The sequence below is a fragment of the Spermophilus citellus genome, assembly GCF_964194105.1.
Source record: "Spermophilus citellus genome assembly, chromosome: 4".
Classification (NCBI taxonomy): Eukaryota; Metazoa; Chordata; class Mammalia; order Rodentia; family Sciuridae; genus Spermophilus; species Spermophilus citellus.
The window spans coordinates 29,569,537-29,593,474 of record NC_138185.1 but is presented as its reverse complement, the minus strand read 5'-3'; the positions used below and the strand labels follow the sequence as shown (position 1 = coordinate 29,593,474).

Here is a 23,938-nt window from a genome sequence, read left to right as displayed (position 1 = left end):
GCAGTGCTCAAGTGCTGTCTCCTGTTTTAAGCTGTGATGTGCCTTTGTGGAGGAAATATGTGTGTTAGATAAATTTTGTTTAGGCATGAGTCAAAGTGCTGTTGACGGCAAGCTCAATGGTAAGAAATCGGCAATATATTGTGTTTAAAGAGAAACACACACTGAACAGGGTTAGTATATTGACTAGTTTAGGAAAATGTTCTGAGAAGGCTTGCAGAAACCTAGTGTCCTGTACGAGCAGAGAGTCAATATTCACTAATTCACTGTGTGCAGAGCATAACCACTGTGAATAATGAAAACCAACTGTAATCTAAAACATTTACTTGTGAAATCCTATTGTGCTAGAAAATTGCTTCCAAGTAAGATGGACAGGTTCAGGATAGCCACAGATTGATGACTGCTAATGTAGAGTAAGGGGCACATGGGGCTGAATTATGCTATTATCTCTACTTCTTTATATCTTTCAAATTTTCACAATAAAAAGTTTTAACATCCTTTTAGGAAAAAAGAATTTTGCTTAAATCTCTTCCATTTCAAGGATAACATTACATTTCTAATACTAATATTACAAATGGGCCTGTTCTTTCCTGCATATGATCTCTTCAGTTTAATTTTGTTTTTAGCCTAAAAACTTAATATGATTATTTATATTATCTGTCTCTAAAAAGAACAAGGCCCAAATCATGCTATCCATTTACTTATTCACTCAGAAATAACCATTTAGCATCTATTACGAACAAAAATACCTCTGGCCCCTGATCCTTCAGTCTGGAAATCAGCCCAAAATTCAGCTCCAGCTCTCTGCTGCCCCAGCTGGATGGGCAAAATCTCAGGCTGAAGCCCTCCTGAACTTGATTCATCTCTTAGTTTCTGTCCAATGTTTACTCATTATCTTTCCAGTTCTTGCTTTACACATATTAGTGTTCTTTCAGTGGGAGAAGCTCCAGAAGTGAAAGTCCTCCTGAAGTCAAGGGTCAAGGGTTTTTTTTATTTTTTCAAGATAGGGTTCTATGTTGCTCAGGTTGGGCTTGATTTTGTAATTCTTCTGTCTAAGCCTCCAGAGTAGCTAGGATTATAGGAGTACACCAGTGCACCTGGCCAGAATCAAGGTTTTAAGAGTTTTAAATCAAGCCCAATTCTCCTTCAGGGTGCTTTAATAAAATTTCACATCTCCAGTAGTACGTGTCTACACAAGGCTTCAAGAACTTGCAGAAAATAATGAAAAAGGCAGCACCAGCCATATAGTAAAAACCAGGGTAAATTTATAAACTTCCAGAACTTTGAACATTGGAGTCTTATTAGCTGAAAGCATTTAAGCATTTTAGCAAAACCATTGAGAAATCATTGGCTGAATACTAAGCTGATCTAGGGGCACTCCAGAGGAAGTTGGACTTTAAATTAAAAACAAGAAAAAACGACTAATCAGAGAAATCAGCAGTGGCACCCTGTGTGGGGAGACAGAACAGAACACACAGTACCTTATATAAACAGCAACAGTTGTCAGTGATGATGGTGACAAAAATCACAATCTGATCAGTTTTCTTACCGTTTATTGTTTTAAGATATTTAGTTTTCAACAAAATATGCAAAAAAATTAAAACCTGTGACCCATACAGAAGAAACATAAGTCAACAAAAACTACCTCTGTGGGGTTCCACATGTTTGTCTCAGGAGACGAAGACTTCAAAGTAGCTATTTAATATTTTTAAGGAACTTAAAAACTATGTCTAAAAAAATTAAATGAAAGTATGACATTAATGGCTCAACAGATAGAGAATACCAATAAAGAGACATAAATTAAAATTATAAAGAATAAATGGAGGAGTTGGGATTGTGGCTCAGTGGCAGAGCGCTTGCCTAGCATGTGTGAGGCTCTGGGTTCGATTCTCAGCACCACATATCAATAAATAAAATAAAGCTCTATTGACAACTAAAAAAATATTTTAAAAAAAGAATAAATAGAGGGCTGGGGTTGTAGTTTAGCAGCAGAGCACCTGCCTTGCATGTGGGAGGCATGGGGTTCGATCCTCAGCACCACATGAAAATGAATATATAAAATAAAGGTACTGTGTCCATCTACAGTTTAAAAAATTTTTTTAAATAAGGTATCATATCTATCTACAACTAAAAAATATTTTTTAAAAAAATTAAATAAATGGAGCTGGGCACAGTGGCACATGCCTATAATCCCAGTGGCTCTGAAACAGGAGAATCATGAATTCGAAGACAACCTCAGCAATAGCGAGGTGCTAAGCAACTCAGTGAGACCCTGTCTCTAAATAAAATACAAAATAGGGCTGGGGAGTGGCACAGTAATTGAGTGCCCCTGAGTTCAATCACCAGTACGGAGAAGGAGAAGAAGAAATGGAAATCTTGGAATTGAAAATACAATTATGTAAAACAAAAATTCACTACAGTTACTCAACAACAGATTTGAGCTGGTAGAGGAAAAAAATAGCCATCTTAAAAATACATTACTAGGAGGCTGGGGATGTGGCTCAAGCGGTAGCGCACTCGCCTGGATTCGACCCTCAACACCACGAGGCGCTGGATTCGACCCTCAACACCACATAAAAATAAAATAAATATATTAAAAAAATACATCACTAGGTCTGGGGATGCAGCTTGTGGTAGTAGATCAATTGCCTAGCATGCACAAACTAACATGCACAAAGCCCTGGGTTCCATCTTCAGCACCACATAAAAGAAAAAAGATAGATTAATTTAATGATATAATCTGAAGAAAAGAAAGGAATAAAATACTAAAAAAAAGTTAACAAAGCCACGGGGACCTGTGGAATTCTTTCAAGCATACCAATATCTACATAACAGAATTCCACAAGGAAGAGTAAGGAAAAAAAATACACTTAAAGAAATAATGTTTGAAAAATTTCCAAATTTGAAAAAGATTAGTCCATACATCCATAAAGTTCAATTCCTTCCAAGTAAGACAAACACAAAAAGACCCATATCTCAACACATCATAAACTGAAAGCTCAAAACTAAGAGACAATGTGAAGACAACAAAAGTAAAACAATTCATCAGATAAGAGAATGCCTTAAGATTATCAGTTAAGAAACAATGGAGGGGCTGGAATTGTGGCTCAGTGGTAGAGTGCTTGCCTCACATATGTGAGGCTCTGAGTTCGATTCTCAGCACCACATATAAATAAATGATTAAAATAAAGGTCTATCAACAACTAAAAGAATATTTTTTAAAAAAGACAATGGAGCTTAGAAGGCAAAGGAAGACATAGGGAAAGTGTAGAAAGCAACAATGCTCTGACAAAACTATCCTCCAAAAATGGAGCTAAAATAAAAATATTATCAGATAAACACTAAAAGACTTGTTAGCAGACCTGCCTTATAAGATATACTACAAGAACAATAATTGTTGGAGACTTCAATATTCTACTCTCAATACTGGAGGACATAGCACTTGAGCAACATGGTTAACCAACTTGACCTCTTATCTAAACAACACTCCACCCAATAAAAGCAACATATGCAATCTCCCATGGAACATTCTCCAAGACAGATAATATACTAGATCATAAAAAAATCCCAATAAATATTTATCAAAATAGAAAATAAAATGTGTTCTCTGACCACCATAATAGAATTCAACTAAAGATCAGATATCCACAAGCAAAAGAATGAAATTATACTCATGCAAAAAATCAACTCAAAATGCATTAAAAGACTTGAAGTCTTTTAAAATGTATTTTAAAAATCATGAAACTAATAAAAGAGCTGGTGGTACACTCCTGTAATTCCAGCAGCTCAGGAGGCTGAGGTAGGAGGATCACGAGTTCAAAGCCAGACTCAGTAAAAGTGGTGCTAAGCAACTCAGTGAGACCCTGTCTCTTAATTAAAATACATAATAGAGCTGAGCATGTGGCTCAGTGGTCAAGTGCCCATGAGTTCAATCCCTGGTACCAAAACAACAACAACAAAACCTACTAGAAGAAGGGCTGGAGTTGTGGCTCAGTGCCTAGCACGTGCTGAGACACTGGGTTCAATCCTCAGCACTACATAAAAATACATACATAAAATAAAGTTATTGTGTCCATCTACAACTTTAAAAAACCCACTGGAAGAAAACAGGGTGAAAGCTCTATGAAAATGGCCTAGGCAAGAACTTTTTTTTTTATGTGACACTAAAACCACAGGTAACAAAAGCAAAAATAGGCAAATGAGGTCACATCAAACTAAGAAGCTTCTACACAGAGAAGGAAAGCAACCAATTGATTGATGATGGGAGGAAATATTTCTGTTTAAATAACACATCTGATAAGGGGTTCATATCCAAAACATATAAGGAATTCAAAGAACTCAAAAGCTAAGAAAAAATATTCTAATTTAAAAATGGGCAAAGGACTTGAACAGACATTTTTCAAAAGAAGACATACAAATGACCAACAGATTCATGAAAAAAGTTCAACATCATTAATGACCAGGGAAATACAAGTTTAAAATACAATACGAGGGCTGGAGATATAGCTCAGTTGGTAGAGTGCTTGCCTTGCATGCACAAGATCCTGGGTTAAATCCCCAGCACCACAAAATAAATAAATAAATAAATAAATAAGATATCACCTCATACCTGCTAAAATAGTCACTTTAAAAAAAAAGAAAAAAGAGAAAATTCACACTTCAGATAGAGCCCTAATATCCAGAGTATACAAAGAACTCAAAAAATTAGACAATAAGATAACAAATAACCCAATCAACAAATGGGCCAAGGACCTGAACAGACACTTCTCAGAGGAGGATATACAATCAATCAACAAGTACATGAAAAAATGCTCTCCATCTCTAGCAGTCAGAGAAATGCAAATCAAAACCACCCTAAGATACCATCTCACTCCAGTAAGATTGGCAGCCACTATGAAGTCAAACAACAACAAGTACTGGCGAGGATGTGGAGAAAAGGGTACACTTGTACACTGCTGGTGGGACTGCAAATTGGTGCGGCCAATTTGGAAAGCAGTTTGGAGATTCCTGGGAAAGCTGGGAATGGAACCACCATTTGACCCTGCTATTGCCCTTCTCGGACTATTCCCTGAAGACCTTAAAAGAGCATGCTACAGGGATACTGCCACATCGATGTTCATAGCAGCACAATTCACAATAGCTAGACTGTGGAACCAACCCAGATGCCCTTCAATAGATGAATGGATAAAAAAAATGTGGCATCTATACACAATGGAGTACTATGCAGCAATAAAAAATGACAAAAATCATAGAATTTGCAGGGAAATGGATGGCACTAGAGCAGATTATGCTTAGTGAAGCTAGCCAATCCCTAAAAAACAAATACCAAATGTCTTCTTTGATATAATGAGAGCAACTATGAACAGAGCAGGGAGGAAGAGTAGGAAGAAAAGATTAACATTAAACAGAGACATGAGATGGGAGGGAAAGGGAGAGAAAAGGGAAATTGCATGGAAATGAAGGGAGACCCTCATTGCTATACAAAATTACATATAAGAGGTTGTGAGGGGAATGGGGAAATAAACAAGGAGAGAAATGAATTACAGTAGATGGGGTAGAGAGAGAAGTTGGGAGGGGAGGGGAGGGGAGATAGTAGGGGATAGGAAAGGTAGCAGAATACAACAATTACTAATAGGGCATTATGTAAAATTGTGGATGTGTAACCAACGTGATTCTGCAATCTGCATTTGGGGTAAAATTGGGGGTTCATAACCCACTTCAATCTAATGTATGAAATATGATATGTCAAGAGCTTTGTAATGTTGTGAACAACCAATAAAAAAAATAAATAAATAAAACTCCATTGCTAAATCTAAAAAAAAAAAAAAAGAAAATTTTGGCAAGGATATGGAAAATTGGGAACTCTTGTATATTACTGATGGAAACACAAACTATTGTAACCATTATAGAGTATGAAGGTTGCTCAAAAGTTTTTAAAAAGAACTACATATGGTTCAGCATCCCACTATTGACTATATATACAAAGAATCATCAGCACACTGAAGAGATATTTGTACATTTATGTTCATAGCAGCATAAAATAAGTATTTATTACCATATCTGAAAACTGCATATTTTAATACAAACAACAAAATGAACACTACATTCATTTCTTTTTTTAAAAAATATATTTTTTAGCTTTACTTTATTTATTTATATGTGGTGTTAAGAATCAAACCCAGTGCCTCACACATGCCAGGCAAGTGCACTACCACTGAACCACAGACAGCCCCAGCCCCAGTCCCACCACATTTCTAACCCCACTATTGGCTCACAGAGCATCACGTGAGTCAGGCTGGATTCAACAAATTCTATTTGTTCTTTAACCAAATGAACTCCCTCCTCCACCCAGGAAGAGTTGGTGTTCTCGGCAATACTTAATTCCTCTGGTCACCTAGTGGCTCTGGGAAGGCAGGGAGAGGTCTTCAAAGAAATCTAGAGGGGCCAGGGTTGTGGCTCAGTGGCAGAGTGCTCACCCTGCATTTGTGAGGCCCTAGGTTCGATCCTCAGCACCACATCAAAAAAAAAAAATTTCTATATATATACACACACACACACACACACACACACACACACATACACACACACATATAATGTTTATTTAAAAAAAAAAAGAAAAGAAAAGAAAATCCGGGAGCAGGTGATTGAGAAGAACAGCTAAGTCAACTAACTACACCTGACCCACTGCTGCTGACTTATAACACAAAGAAATGATGTGAGGGCTGGGGATGTGGCTCAAGCGATAGCGTGCTCGCCTGGCATGTGCAGGGCACTGGGTTTGATCCTCAGCACCACATAAAAATAAAATAAAGATGTTGTGTCCACTAAAAAATAAAAAAATAAATATTAAAAAATTCTCTCTCTCTCTCTGAAAAAAAAAAGAAAGAAATGATGTGAATCAAAGTTTCTCTTTCACCATATTATTTCATAAAATTAAACTAAAACCACAGCCTTTTAGTAGATGGCCTCGTTCATTATCTCCGCCCCAGCCAAGCCTGTCCAGTACTCACACTCACATATCAGGCTCAAACACACTATTGTATTACACAAAAACAGAAGCATCATCATCAAACAAGCCATTTCCAACTTTGATTCATGGTTAAACTACATTTTATGATAAACAGTCAACTTCTTGTTGAGTTTGTATAAAACTCAAGAAGGTTTTAATAAAAGATTCATCTGTTTGATAGTTATCATCACAGTACGAATGATTGACATCTAGCAAATGCCTATTCCATTCCAAACTATGCACCAGGAGAACTCCAGGAATGCCAAGATGAGGAGAGCTGGGGCCAGGCAGCCACAGACAAGGTAATGCCCAGGGCTGCCTCTGCTCTCTGGGGGGAAAACTTCAAGAGGCTAGTCTATCACTACCAAACGTTCTCACCATAAAATCTTACATATTGCTAAAAAAATTTAAATAACTGCTCTATAAAAGATAGCACTTGGACCAATCCCTAGTGTCTAAATTCTATCAACTCTTCCTTCACAATATCTAAAAAATGTTGCTTTCTTATTTTTCCTAATTCAAGTTAAATTACTCTCATCTTTACAACAGAAATTTTAAAAGCCAAAGGTATCCTAACATAATGCAAGTATTAAAGGCTTCAATAGTTACAGGGTCTATGTGACTTTGAATTTTAAAAGTAGAAACAGTAGTAATAATAGCAGAAACAGAATGAGAAAAACTAATGACATGAGTAGGCTGTTTAACTTCTTAAACATCTTTAAAGCTCAATGTAAGAAACAGGTAGGTAGAATGGCCACTCAGAATCTCCTTTATTGGACAGAGTTTCTCCAGAGCAGATTTATGATGAGTTCTGGTAGCTGGCCCAGGCAATTTTAAGCAATGAAGAAAAACACATTGCAGACTTCAAAATATCCAAGGACTACAGACTGGCCTTATATTAAGATCCACAACCTCTCCATTTCTGTTCCCTACCTTATCTCTCACCTAAAGGGCTCTCTGTACTTTTTTCCAAAACTTTCTTTACTGTTCAGATACAGCTACTTGAAACTCAACAACCTAAGTACCAAAAAGAATTACATAAGACCTAACACAGTAACATGCATGGAGCTTTTGTTGCCCCACACATCCCAATACCACAAAACATAGAATGTCCTTGTGTGCTAACACCACCAGATCAGCAAACATGGCATTTGAAGCAATTTACAGTCACATCGAATATTTTAACCCTTAATCAGGAAATTTGTACTCTGTGAAAAACTAATGGAATGAGGGAATTCTGCAAATAATATTAGTCCATTTTCACTTCTACATATTTTATTTCACTTCCATCTCAAGCACAAAAGAAAAGAAGCAAGCACTTCTCCAATTACCTGTTGTGTAAGACTGCGGAATGGCCAAATCTGTTGACATCATGGTGGAGATTAGGTCTGGGAAGCACTGACCAGCGGTCACAAGCTAGAAGCAAGAAAAACACATTTCAGAGAGGACTGCCATTCATAATCAACAGAAACTGACAGTTTTCAAGAAGACTGTAGGGCTGGGGCTGTAGCTCAGTGGTAGAGCGCTTACCTCGCACATGTGAGGCGCTGGGTTCAATCCTCAGCACCACATAAAAATAAATTAACAAAGATATTGTGTTCATCTACAATTTAAAAAAAAAATTTAAAAAGGAGAAGACTATAACACACACACAGCCTTGTAAAACATACCAGTCAACTCTATTAGTCATGCTATGATTGCTGGGTAATAACCAGCAGCAGTGGAGCAGTAGGGTACAAAAGATGGGCACGGGGGCACAAGACAGCAGCTCAGGAGGCTTATTCAAAGCCAGCCTCAGCAACTTACCAAGGCCCTAAGAAACTTACCAAGACCCTGACTCAAAATATAAAAAGTGCTGGGCATGGCTCACTAATTAAGTGCCCCTGGGATCAATTCCCAGTACCAAAAACAAGATGGGTCATATGGCAATTAGCATCTAACAGACATGACATACAGGTCTTTCACCCTGCTATCCTTTTGATTGTACCCACAAGAATGTTTCTTCTTCTTTTTCTTTTTCTTTTTTTTTTTTTTGGTAGTACTAGGGATCAAACACAGGAGGGCCTTATGCACAATAGGCAAGTGTTCTACCACTGAACCACAACCTACCCCAAGCCAAGATAATTTTTAACTTAAAGAAAATTTATTTTCTACAAAGCTGATGTAAGTAAAACGTGAGTTCCACAATTATGTTCCACTCTTCTCTATATTGATTCGCCCAAACTTAGTAGCTACAATGGAAAAATGTAGGTGAAAGTTAAAATTTTTTGAATTTAAATTCATCTAATATTTTAAGTCTTTTTCTAGATCCCCTAGATCTAGAAAAGCTTCCTTTGACCTAACCTATGCTAATAACTTCTCTTCTGAATGAATAAGAGCAGGTGCTCCTGCACCATACCACCCACATGCTCACTGCTTCACCCTCTGAGACCTACCTAAGCAGAGCTTGACCATAACCTACATAGCCTTCTCTTATCCAGCCTCTACCCCATCTTCTTCAGCGTGAAGTTCAAAGGCCACACTGCCCCAGCTTTCTGCCTACCTTGCTTCCTTCCCCCAAACCAGTGTGGCAGGATCTCTTCTTCTTCTCCCCTCCTAAAGTCCCTTCTCTGACTCAACGACATAAAACTTTTCTCCTTTGAGTCTCCACATTCATTTTGGTTTTTACCACAACATTTAAATATCCTCAAGATATCCCATCTTCCTCTGACTCTCTCCCTCTTTTTCTTTCTCTAGTGCCTCTCCTAGATTTATCTCCCTCTGAGGCACTCAACTTGCCCTTTTCTTTCCCTTCACTGAAAGTTTTTAAATAAAAGTTCAATGTTCACCATGTATGCACTTCACCCCATGTTATTTCCCAGCTTCCTATAATCTACGTTACTCCTCTATGACTAGAGGGTAATAATAACTCTTGCTAAATCTGAAGGACTTTCAGGTCCTTATTTTACTTAACTATTCTGGAGGCATTAACCGATTCTTCTGAGATCATCCTTCTCGCCTATTTTCCTCCTACTTCCATAACACTATTCACAATCTTCACTCTCTTTTGGACTTCTCTATCCATCTGCCCTGTGGCTGTTTTTCATTACAGAAGTTCACACCTCCTGAAGCTTCCTACCAGCTCTCTGAGTTGTTCTCTCTCAGATATCCTCAATTGGATATGGTCCAACATTTCCTTCACTCTCGTCTTCTCAGATTGTACTCCTCCATGTTGATTCCCAATCTTGGCAATAGGTAATGGTCCACATCACATACCTGGGATTAAGGAGGCTTTCACTTCTTTCAAAACACATCCCATCAAACCTCAAAGTTCCTGGTAGCTATCAAAGTATGTATCTTTATTCTCAGAGCCACATCTACCACCTTAGTTCAAACCTTCACCAAGACTTCAGCAAGTCTCCTAAATGCCAACATGCCCCTTTCCAAATACTACAAAACGCCATTAATGCAATATTCCTAAAATATACATACAATTCCATCACTTCCTCTGAAACATGCTTCAAAAATCCCACATTCCTCAACATAACATAACAGGCTACTTAAGATCTGAAGGTCCTAGGCTGACAACTGTTTACTTTTCTAGTCTCTTTTGGGGTCACTGCTACCTTTGGTATGATGAACAGGATAGTAATAACTCACAGGCCCTAAATATGTGCCTTGGTCACTTCCTATCTCTGTGTCACCACACATGGACTTCCTCTGTTTGGGAAGTACTAATAGTACGTGACTGATTCCCAGTGTTCCTCAGGACCTACAAGAAGGCCTTCCCTGCTGTTGCCCTTACCAGGACGTAGGAATACTTGATTATGCTCAAATATATTGCTTTCAGTGGAAAAACAATCTTGAATTGCAACTATATTGTCTGCTCATTTCTCTGTCTCCTCCACTTTTACTCTAAGGGCTATAACTTATTCATTTGATCATCCCCAATGCAGAAGTTCAGGAGCTAGCACATAAATGTCTGCTGAAAGTGAACTGTAGATTTATTTGTATACAATAAAGACAGACAGTATAATGGTAGTTGCAAAGGATAGAGGGAAGGTGGAAATGTTGCCAAATGGATAGTTTCAGATTTATAAGATGAAGACAGTTATGGAGATGAATTGTAGTGCTAAATGCATAGCATTATGATTATATTTAATTCTACCAACTATACACTTTTTTAAAATAATTTTATTTATTTATTTATTTTTCCCCCTGTGGTGCTGAGGATCAAAACCAGTGCCTCACAGATTCTAGGTGAACACTACCACTGAGCCACAACCCCAGCCCCAAACTATATACTTTTAAAGATTAAGATAGTAGATTTTATGTTATGTGTATTTTACCACAATTAAAAAAAAATTTTTTAAATGAACATCTAATAATATTTATACACAACACTGGTATTACTTATTAATGAGGAAATACTGCCCTCTGGTGGTCAAGTATGTTATCACACCAAGAATACATGTGAGACTTGTTTTACAAGAAATAAAATAAAGCTAATCTTAACCCAGTGCTGGTAGTTACAAAATAACACTACTATGTAAAGCATTTCTAACAAAGAAGAGACTAGTTATCTCAACTCATCTTCAAAAATAAAAAAGAGTGACTTCTAAAAGAACTGAATGTAAAGTAATGCTTCTAAATAAATATATAACTTTAGTCAAATAAATACAAAACTACCATTTGGACCTCTTTCAAGTGGCCTTACCGTTTGAACTAGTGATGTTTTCAGTTTCTTTTAAAATGCTGCTTATATAAAAAAAAAAAAAAAAAAAAAAAAAAAAAAAAAAAAAAACACTTCTGAAGAGAAAAATGGCTCTGGGAAACTTACCAATGTCATAAGCCATGAAGTCTGAAGAGAAGCATTTGGCACCATGGCTCATGGATGTGTCATTGTGTGTATTTCCTCCAAACACCAGCATGGTTCCACTCACTATCACAGCTGTGTGCAAGTAACGGAAAAATCGGCTGTCCTTAAGAATGGTCCTTTGAGTTTATTTAAAAATAATAAATATAAGGTTAGTTTTTAAGAATAGTTATTTATCTAATGCAAACATAACCATTTTATTAGCTTCAAACCCAAATGTGTAAATACTTGCAGAATTTTCCTTGTACTTAGCAGCTCTCTCAACAAACATGTAAAACTTTAGAAACTTATAAGAATTTTGGCAAAAGATATTAAGATCCTTAAAATGTTAATACCCCATGGTACTATAACTCCACTTTCTGGGCAGAAATCATATGAAACAGAGAGACCTATGCAAAATACTAATAAGACAAAAGCTAGAAACCAAAACTTCCAATCACACAGGCTCAGTATACTCAGATGAAAAAGTATTATAAAGTCACTAAAAATGATGATTTTTATTCCAAAATGTAAATACATTTTCATGGGCACGGTCTCAAATATGTGAGGAAATACAAAAAGAAGAAAAACATTGCTTTAAAATTACATGATTTCATAACTCAGACTAGCTTTACAGTTGTTAAAATCAGAGTACTTTTTATAAGCTGGTCTCTGGTTCAGAGTGAAGCGAGCTCTATCAATTAGGTATCAGCATCCTATTTGATTTTATTGGATTGACACCAGTAGCCGACCCCAAGGGTGACACTTGGATCATCAAGACAAAGTTCAAAACTGAATATATCTTACTGGAGGTACAGCTCAGTGGTAGAGCACTTGCCTCCCATGCGTGGGTTCCATCTCAAACATCACCACCAGAAAAAGAGAATATAGTTTATTTAATTATAAATGTGTATACAAACTCAACTATGTAGTTCACTCCTTAGGATTCTGAAGGGAAAAAATTTTATTGTAGCGTTCAGTGTATGAAAACTGGAAATCAATGCCCTAAAACCAAGCAGTTTCATATTACAAATAGGATAATATAACAAAATAAACATCAGCTAATTTATTACCCTATGCTTTTTCCTAATTTCTTTATATACAATGCTAAACAGAATTACCTGCCCGGTCTGAAACCAAAAAAAAAAAATCAGCAAATATATTTTTCCAACAATTGCCTCTATAGAATTCACACTTTTAAGCAAAAGCTCAAGAAAAAGCACCCACCACTTCTGGGTGTCCACATCGTATCTGTAGAGGTCATCTGCAAGCCGGTATTTATTGGCACTGAAAGCCTTGTAACCGCCGTGGACATACAGGGCTTTGGTCCTGTGATCATAAACACTGCTGTGGCCATAACCCCCTTGCACAAGGGCACCTTGGGTCTGCAAAATACTCCAGGTGTTCCTCTCTGGAAAGGGAAAAACAGTCAAAAGCATGCAGGTTCCCCTTCTCTAAAATGCAACTTCAAAATATCGCACAGATGGAGAAGAGATTTCAAGAGGGTTGATACATATAATTTTATCTTTCTGTCTAAAAAAAAAAAAAAAATTCACTTAAAACTTGTAACAAAGCCATATGGCCAATTCCAATCTGTTACATGTTTTGATGTTCTAACACTCTATATAGGAAAACAATTTCATTAAATTTAACAAGTGAGAATTTAATTCACTATGGCCTTTAAGTGACCAGTATAGATGTGTATATTATGGGCCAACTTTATCAAAATGTCAATTATGGCTGATACTCCCACTAAACAATAATAGATAAAATAAAATTTAACCAAAGGAAAGATTATATATTAAGGGAAATTCACACTCCATTAAGCCAATCATTAAAGGGCCATTCAAGTTCTCTTCCATAGTATTTGTAGTGCTGAACTATTTTTATTGATTTTTAACAACCAAAGTATTCAGTGCCTTCTTTGGCTTCTTGCATTGACACTAGCACATACACACGAGAAAGGGGCATCAATAGCCTAAATTTTACTGGTTATACCCGTGTAATCTGTGTTTCAAGATGAAGAACTGGATCTAGGTTAGCTTGAATATTGTTTAACATCCTAACAATAAAGGGAGAGGTTTTTAAGTTGATGTTTAAAACATGTTTATTAGAAAAAAATATACCTACCCAAGTCATATTCCTGTACATTGCTTATATATCCATAGAGTGGGCAGTGACCAAAGATAACCAGCATGACCACCCGGCCACTCTTCAGTGTTACAATGTGTGCTGAGTGTCCAACCACTGCATACTGCTCCTTTGCCTTTGGGGTCAACGATACCCATGATTCGTTATGAATATGAAACACTCTCAACTCATTGGTCACATTGCCTGTTGAATCAATTTTTCCTCCATACATGTAAATATTATCCTAGAGGAAAAAAACATAAACAGGATTTAAAAAACATTAAAAATTCAAATCTGAGGGGCTGGGATGTGGCTCAAGCGATAATGCGCTCGCCTGGCATGCACAGGGTGCTGGGTTCGATCCTCAGCACCACATTTAAAATCAAAAAAATAAAGATGTTATATCCACCAAAAACGAAAAAATAAATATTAAAAATTCTTTCTCTCTCTCTAAAAAAAACCAAAAAAACAAAAAACAAAAAAAATTCAAATCTGAGAACAAAAAATGACCAGTTCAAAAACGTCAATAATGTTCTCAGCTTAAAAATTATTAATGGGCCATTCCATGAATAATTAGGAAGAGGATGCAAAAAGGAACAAAAATAAGCAAATCATATTTTATGTCTCTAAAACTTTGTCATTTTCTTGGGCTTGCTTATATGAGATCTTTTACATAATAAAATAACTTGAAAAAATAAAGTTGCTTCATCCTAACACATACCTCCAAAAATGGGAGGTGAAAATTATTATTTAGTTGCTTGACAATTCTTAGATAAACCTGGAATGGTATAAATGCTATTCAATACTTTTTAATCTACAGTTCTAACCACTTGGTATCACAATCAATAATATCTCAGTATGGTTAGATCCATTAAAATCTCTTGGGTTCAAGAAGTTGCAGCTTCTTCCACTTACAACTTAGCCAATCAAATAAAGAAAGTCTGCCCCAATTAAAAAAACAACATTCAATAGCTTTTCAACTGCATAATACATAAATTAACTGAAAGAGTCGAGTTTCAGGCTTAGTACAGAGTGCGGGTATTTTTACCTGATATAAAGCCAAAGAATGACCATATCTAACAACCACATTGTTCACAGAATGGTTTAGTGGAAGCCATTCCCTAGAAGCAAGGTCATACCTACAAAACAAACAGATCAAATTTTTATTCAAATGACAAAACAGAATATCTTGTACTCTTTTATTTGTAACAATCCAGTTTTGAGATGTTCATTAAATCAAGGATACAGGGAGGCGCCTGTTACCCTGGCAAACACTACTGACACCTGAGCCCACTAGGTATCTGAAAATTCAGGAAGGGACGGTGGACTACGTAGCACTGGGACAAGAAGGAAATAAAAGTCTGGTGGAAGCTTCTAATGCCTCTTCTGAAAATCTCTTCTGTAGTCTAAATCACTGGAAGATTGCATCATACTAAAGGGACTTAAACTTAATTTATTATAATAACTTTTCCTTCAATCCATCATAAAAAACTGAAGATAAATAAAAGGAAATTACTAGAAAATTTCCCTTTTCTTTCATCTAATTGATTTTAGTCATACTTTTAAGGAAGGCTGAATATATTATAGCATTTCAATTATACTATAAATTTACATACTGATCTTTTGAAATACAAACATGCCAAAATGAAAATAATTTAATACTCTTGCCATACAATTTATACTTACCCTTGCATTACTGAATAATCATATTCAACATCTTAACATATTTAATTTTGAGTATTTTGTTTGTTTTCGAGAAAAATATCACTGAGTTGCTATAATAAATCATACACGTTCATTATGAAGAAAACAGCTAAAAGTTTAAAACACAACCCCACATTCTGTTACCTAGAAATAAATATTATTAACAGTGAGTAAACAACATTCCAGTTATCTTTCTATGCACATAAACAGGGGGAAAAAGATTAACAAAAAAAATTTTATATACAAGGATAAATCCTTAGATGATACTTTTAAAATGTTTATTTTTTTTTGCACAGCAGGAGGCAACATTGTGTGAGATGGGGGTGGTACTGGGAAGTGAATCCAGGATCATTCTACTAATAAGCTACATCCACAGCCCCCCCTTTTTAAAATATTTTTAGTTGTAGATGGACACAATACTTTTGTTTATTTAGTTGTTGTTGTTTTTAACGTGATGCTGGGAATCAAACCCAGGGGCTCATGCATGCTAAGCAAGCGCTCTACCACCGAGCCACAAACCCAGCCCCATCCACAGCCCTTTTTAAAATTTTACTTTGAAACAGGATCTTGCTAACTTGCCCAGGCTAGTCTCAAACCTGTTACCCTCCTGCCTCAGCCTCCAAAGTAGCTGGGATTACAGGTATATGGCACCCCCACACAGCTAAAAGTATTAATTTTAACTTTTCTAGAATTAACAGCCAAAAAAAAAAAAAAAAAGAAAAAACAAAGGTCTTGTTGTACTTTAGTAAATGTTTCTTTTCTCTGAGAGTATACCTGGATAATCCAACTTTTTAAAAAATTATCAAAAACATTCCTTTTTTTAAAAAATACCTTTATTTTGTTTACTTATTTTTTTTAATGTGGTACTGAGGCTCGAACCCAGTGCCTTACACAAGCTAGGCAAGTGCTCTACCACTGAGCCAAAACCCCAGCCCCTCAAAAACATTCTTAAAAGAAAATGTTAGAAAAATTCTATCATAACATCATAGCAAAAACAGCTATCAATTAAAAATGAATTAATAAATTAATAAATTAATTAATAAATCATATCCATATATCAAATAAACTCAAGCAATATATAGCAACATAAATCTCAAAGAATGTTAAGCTAAATAAAGGACAAAAATGCAGAATATTGTTTTTAGTTTTTCCCCCAGTACTAGGAATTGAACTCAGAAGCACTTGATCACTGAGCTAACACTCCTAGGCCTTTTTTATCCATGTTTTTCAAAATCAGTATGTTATAGTTGTACATATCAATGGGTATCTTGTTGCATATTCATACATGCACACAATGTAACAATATAATTTGGCCAGTATCACTCCCCAGCACTTCTTTCCTTCCTTCCCATCTCCCACCCCCTTGGTTCCTTTCTTCTACTGAAGTCCCTTTGATTTTCATGAGATTGCTCCCATCTTTCTTGTCCTTTTCCTCTCTAGCTTCTGCTTATGAGAGAAAATATACCACCCTTGACCTTCTGAGTTTGACTTATTTCTCTTATCATGATAGTGGTATCTAGTTCCATCCATTTCTCTGCAAATGACATAATTTCATTCTTCTCTATGGCTGAATAAAACTCCATTGTGTATATATCCCACATTTTCTTTATCCATTCTTCTGTTGATGGACACCTAGGCTGGTTCCATAGTTTGGCTATCATGAATTGTGCTGCTATAAAAATGGGTATGCACATATCACTGTAGTGTAATTACTGTAATTCTTTAATAAAAACACTGAGGAGTGTATAACTGTGTTATTTGGTGGTTCCATGACTACTCTTTTGAGGAATCAATAGATTTCCATAGTGGTAGTATTAATTTGCAATCCCACCAACAGTATAATGTTCCTTCTCCCCCACATCCTTTCCAGCCTTTTATTCTTGATGACTGCCATTCTGACTGGTGTAAAATGAAATCTCAGTGTAGTTTTGATTTACATTCTCTAATTACTAATACTGTTGAACATTTCTTCATATATTTGTTCGCCATTTGTATTTCTTCTTTTGAGCAATGTCTGTTTAATTCATTTTCCCATTTATTAATTGTATTATTTTTGGTGTAAAGTTTTTAAAGTTTTTTAATATACTTTAGAGATACTTATCCAGCAAAGATTTTCCCTATTCTGTACGTTCCCATTACACTCCTAATTGTTTCCTTTGCTGTGCAGCTTTTTAATTTGATGCCATCCCATTATTAACTCCTGGCATTATTTCCTGAGCTTTATGGGTATCGAGAAGTCATTACCTATGCCTATGTGTTGGAGTGCTGACCCTATGTTTTCTTGTAGAAGTTGTATAGTTTCTGGTCTAACTCCCAGGTCTTTGATTCATTGTGAGCTGATTTTTATGCAAGGTGAAAGATAAGGTCTAGTTTCATTCTTCTTTATATGGATAACCAGTTTACCCAACACCATTGGTTAAAAAGGCTGTCTTTTCTCTAATGTATCTTTTTGGCACTTTTGTCAAGAAATGACTACAGATGTGTGGGGTTGTCTCTGTGACTGTTTGTATGCCAGTACCATGCAGTTTTTGTTACTATAGCTCTGTAGTATAATTTGAAGACAGGTACTCTGATGACTCCAGCATGGCTTTTTTGCCTTAAAATTGTTTTGGCTATTCTGGGTCTTTTTTTCTTCCAAATGAATTTTAGGACTGTTCTTTCTAGCTCTGTGAAGAATGCCATTGGTATTTTGATGAGGATTGCACTGAATCAGTATACTGCTTGTGGTAGTATGGTCCCAGGCCTTTTTATTATTTCAAAACAGGGTCTCACAAAAGTTGCTGAGACTGGCCTCAAACTTACAATTCTTCTGCTTCAGCCTCCTGAGTAGCTGGGATTACACCTTTGCACCATCATACCCAGCCAAAATGTTGTTTTTTATGAAGACTACAACCAGAAAATATAGTAATACAACTTTTTTATGGGGGGGGGCGGTACCAGGGATTAAATTCAGGGGCACTTGACCACTGAGCCACATCTCCAGCCCTATTTTGTATTTTATTTAGAGACAGGGTCTCACTGAGTTGCTTAGAGCCTCACTAAGTTGCTGAGGCTGGCTGTGAACTTAAATCCTCCTGCCTCAGTCTCCCAAGCTGCTGAGATTACAGACATATGCCACTGTGCCTGGCTTTCAACATATTTTTAAGAAATGCAGGTGAACAACTGAAACCAAAATCAGGACACTACCTCTGGTACTTGAGAAGAACATACCAGAGTCCTCAATTGTATTCACAATGTTTTATTTCCCAGTATAAGTGCTAAATGCATTAGTATTCATTTTATTTTATCTAAACTTTTCCTTTTCTCTAAAATATTTTATACAAGATCTGAAGCAAATATAACAACATGGTGACATCTATTAAATGCAAACAACATATAAATTAGTATTGGCTATTTACTTTATATATTTTTGGAATAGTCCGTTTTTAAAAAATACATGAAAATTATTTAAGCTTTAGTGTTATTTAATCATTATCCATTAAGTAGCTAATTATTTAGTTTTATTAATTATTTTATTAACTAATGTTGTTTGCTGAAGTTTTAAATGTTTACACAATTTACTTTTGGGCACTCTACTAGCTTCCTGCTTTGAAAGCTGAAAATCTTATCATTAACATTTCTAATCCCATTTCTTCTCCCTATTTTTGTTATATTGACACTACATGTTCATAACATTCACATTCCATTCTATAATCCCATAGATATTTACTACAGAATCTGCGTCTGAGCTCAGGCAATCTTCTCGCAGTCATTCTACCATGACTTCTCCTTGAGCTCTTTAATACTTAATTGGTTGATTTCACAACCAAGTAGTATTTTGTAAAAGCAGCACTCATCAGGGCTGGGATTGTAGCTCAGCGGTAGAGTGCTTGTCTAGCACGTGCGAGGTACTGGGTTCGATCCTCAGCACCACATAAAAATAAGTAAATAAAATCAAGGTATTGTGTTCAACTACTTCTAAAATAAATGAATCAATGAATGAATGAATGAATGTTTTTAAAAAGCAGCACTCATATGCACTTCTTCACCTATTTGCATGCTAGCCTTACAATGAATGACATGTTAGCTGGGTATAATATTTGAAGTCCTGTCCTTCCTTTCTTCCAGAAAGTTGCAGGTGGCTGCTCCCTTCAACATGGCTGAGTTTAAACATTGCCATGGAGGTATCTAAGGCCAGCTTGATTTTATCCCTATTATATGATTTATTTTTCTGTGTTGAAGTCATCATTCTCATTTTCTGTCTCTTTCTTCCTCTTCCTCTCTTGTTTGTCTGTATCAGATCTTCCTCTTTCTCTCCACCCCTACCCCACCCCCTGTGCCTTTTTTAAAACACAAGACTGTACTTTGTCAAAGTAGAAATAACTTAAATCTATTCAGGAAAATGTTTTTATGAAATTCATTGAATACCACTATAAAATTTTTATAGAATTCTGGCTATGGAAGGTGTTCCATATAAACACATACACATGAAGTGTGAGTATAAGAGAAGAAATTTTTAAAAAGGAAGCAAAGAATTAAGTCTCTAGATGCTCCAATTCACGAATCTTTCAAGTGTCACAGGGGGTGCTAATCTGCACCTTAATATGTTTTGTTCCTCCTTAAGTTGTCAGTCCAAGATCTGACAGGTGCTGGCAGGTGCCCACAATCTGGCATAGGTGAATTCCCAAAAGATCCTTACATAATAGGCTGTCAATTTTTTTCCACAACACAGGCAAATACAAGACAAGAACAATATTGATAAAATATAAGAAATTCTAAAGACCACATAAATTATTCTGGGAGCCAAGCCTAAGACAACTGAATATTAAATAACTAGTTCTAAGATACAAACAAGCAGATAAGTAAGACAAACTTCAGCAATTCATATATAGGTGTCTTTCACAGAACAGACATCCCCTCACAAGCCCCTGCATTGTCTGGCGACCCAATGACCATCATGCCACAGTACACTGGTAACCCAATAGCAGCATCTGGGCTCCCCAAAGACCAAAGCAAAGGCACTGCAGAGATAGGACATGGCCCCAGGATCAATAGAAAGCAAAGAATGACCTAAGTCTTCCCAAACAACATTTTCTTCCTAAAGTTCAATAAAATGATCAAATCAGATCTTCTCATTGAGAAACTAGAAAATTTTCCTGAAAAAAGTTTATACTACTTCAATCCATTTATTCTGTTTATTAGGCTCTTTTCTTCAGTGACAATTATGTTTATAGTGGATCACTTCCTGTCTCTCCTATGTTTTTACTTTTCTCTAATTTTTTCAATCTTTTCAGCTGTATTCACTGAAATTATCTCATTAATCTGTCAGTGATTTGATTTCATTTCAGGTTTTGCTGGATCTAATTTATTTCTATTTCATTCAGTCTGTTTTTATTTTCTTATCTCTCACCTTATTTTTCTGAATTTAAATTCTAATTTAAGTTGATCTGTAGAACAAGCATTTGAAAGTAATCTTCTTGAAGTAACTTTTTTTACATGATGGGTTCTTGTCAGAATTTATATGCTACATTCAATAATCCTCTTCACTGTTTTACATCATAGAATATTTGTATTAGCTATAATGCTGCTTCTTTCATCTTGTTTGTCCTTCAACATACCTTTCCAGACATTTTATTGACAAAGTATGGGTGGCTTCTTGTTTCTGTTTCCTAGACAAGTTTACTGGATTGCCATCCTACTTATCATGAAGCCTGGTACTTTATGTTCCATCCACTTCTCTGAAATCTCAGTAAATGTTTGGGCTTGGATGAAAGGGTGTAGACTGTCAGAATAAAATATTCTTCTCTTCTGTGAGAGCTTGTTCAAAAGTCCTACTCTAGGGTGAAAGTCTTATCACTATTGAAATGCCCTAACATCTGGGCAGTCAGCCACTTGTGGTCAATTTTCCCACTTTTCACTTGATCCTTAGCAACTAGTATCCTGCTCTTCAATTAAAAGAGATAATAATAATAATAATAATGATAATAATCATAATACCCACTCAATTTACTATTTTCTAGATTTGAGGCTACTGGGGACAATTCTCAGAATCTTCCCAGGGTGATTCCTGTGAGGTACAGAAGCATTCACACTTAAGGTACGCTGAGTCTGTTTTAAAGTTCACTGAATGAGGTGATAGTCTTTTCCTTATTTGGCTACATGTTGCTCCATTCTTCTCTTTTAAACTTTTTGTTAAGGATCTCTTTTTGTTCAAGGGAAAGCAATTGAGTAATGAAATTTTAACTGGCAATCTGAACCAAGATTAGAGGCCAAGACCACTGATTTTGCAAAAGGACCACAGAGTGACATAAAATAGGAACTGCTTTTTAATAAAACTTAAAATTTTAGATTAAAAAGCTTGTGGAAGAAATAGAGAGTAAGCCCAAATCCTGAAATACTTTTCTTATTTGAGAGTATAAATGACTATAAAATTTATAATTGAAGTTGCAGAAAATTTCCTTTTAAAAGGAATCACTATATTTACTTTCATGAAAACTAGTAAAACATTATTTGAAACCATACTAGTATTTATAGGAAATAAATGAAGCTGTAAAAAATCATGTTTTGATCAAACACAAGCAGAAAAATAATGTTACAATCTAAAAGACAAATATGGCTCATGAATACACCAAATAAAAGAAACATTAATATGCCCAGGAATAAACATTTGAGAAGGAAAAAAAATTTTAATTACTCCCCCATGAGTTTGATTAATACTTATTTGAGCACCTTCTACGAGCTAAGCCCTGAGATGAGTAAGCAAGGACCTCAGAGAACGTAAAGGGAAAAAAAAGGCAGAAAATGAGAGTACACAATAATGAGCATAGACATAATTAAAAATAATCAATATTGTCATAAAGGAAATGAAAACTACAAAAAAGAAACACCGAAAGAATGTGTCTGAACTGATGATCATGGAAGATCTCAATGTGGGACAATTAAACTGAGAAAGAAAGGGTGAGAAGAAAGCGGCCCTGATGTATAATTGGAGGAAGAGTCTAGACAGAGGAAACAGTAAATCAAAGTATCATGAAGTAAGGATGCACATGATGAGTTTGGGTGGAGGGGAAAAAAGAAGAAGAAGGAGGCTTGTGGAGCAGTAGAGAGAATAAAGGCAGGAGAGGAAAAAAGCTGTGCCTGCGAAGGTTAACTATGGTCAGATCACATGACACTATTAAATTTAATGGGAAGGCACCAGTGGATTTTAAAAAGGGGAATAATGATGATTTATACTTTTAAAATATCACCCAATTCATCTATAGAAAATACATTAAAAGGAAGAAATGGAAACAAAAATTTAATAGCAATCTACTGCTGAGGACTAGATAGAAAATAATGTCAGCCTGGACATAAAAGAGAACAAATATGGCTAGGCACAGTAACACATGCCTATAATCCCAGTGGTTCAGGAGGCTGTGGCAGGTGGATCACAAATTCAAAGCCAGCCTCAGCAACAGCAATTCAGTGAGAACCTATCTCTAAATAAAATACAAAACAGGGCTGGGGATGTGGCTCAGTGGTTGAGTGCCCCTGAGTTCATTCCCTAGTACCTCCCCCCCCCCCCGAAAAAAAAAGAAAAAATTCATCAGGCACTGTGGCACACACCTGTAATCCCAGTGGCTCAGGAGGCTGAGACAGGAGGATCACGAGTTCAAAGCCAGCCTCATCAATTTAGCAAGGCCCTAAGCAATTCAGTGAGACCCTGCTTCTAAATAAAATACAAAAAAGGGATGGTGATGTGGCTCAGTGGTTAAGTGCCCCCAAGTTCAATCCCTGGTATCAAAAAATAATAATAATAAATATGCCAGGCATAGTGATTCATGCTTGTAATCCCAAAGGCTGAGGAGGATGAGTCAGGAGGATTACAAATTCAAAGCCAGCCTCAACAATTTAGAGAGGCCCTAAGCAACTCAGAGAGACCCTGTCTCAAAATAAAAAATAAAGAGGCAGGGGTTGTATAGCTAGAGCACTTGAATAGCACATGTGAGGCACTGGGTTCAATCTTCAGCACTACATAGATAGATAGATAGATAGATAGGTAGGTAGGTAGATAGATAAATGTATTGTGCTCACCTACAAATAAATAAATAAATATATATATATATATATATATATATATATATATATATATATATATATATATATGATTAAACTAAAAAATAAAAAAGGTCTGGGGATATGGCTCAGGGGTTAAGTACCCTAGGTTTAATCTCTGGTAATAAAATATAGATGACAGAGTTGATGAAACTTAAGAAGAGTTTATGGTACAAGAAGGTGAAGTAGGG

General features: G+C 36.0%; 1 protein-coding gene across 2 annotated transcripts in view; it reads right to left on the bottom strand.

The window, feature by feature from the left end:
• Nucleotides 1–23,938, bottom strand: part of ATRN (attractin) — a 144,180-nt gene that overhangs the window by 65,876 nt on the left and 54,366 nt on the right. For both annotated transcript variants that reach the window (XM_081289210.1, XM_081289209.1), the window contains exons 7-11: nucleotides 15,019–15,109; nucleotides 13,971–14,214; nucleotides 13,068–13,251; nucleotides 11,826–11,980; nucleotides 8,338–8,422 (exon numbers count right to left, since the gene is read on the bottom strand). In XM_081289210.1, coding sequence (XP_081145336.1) covers nucleotides 8,338–8,422; nucleotides 11,826–11,980; nucleotides 13,068–13,251; nucleotides 13,971–14,214; nucleotides 15,019–15,109 — 759 coding nt within the window. The remainder of the gene's footprint in view (nucleotides 1–8,337; nucleotides 8,423–11,825; nucleotides 11,981–13,067; nucleotides 13,252–13,970; nucleotides 14,215–15,018; nucleotides 15,110–23,938) is intronic.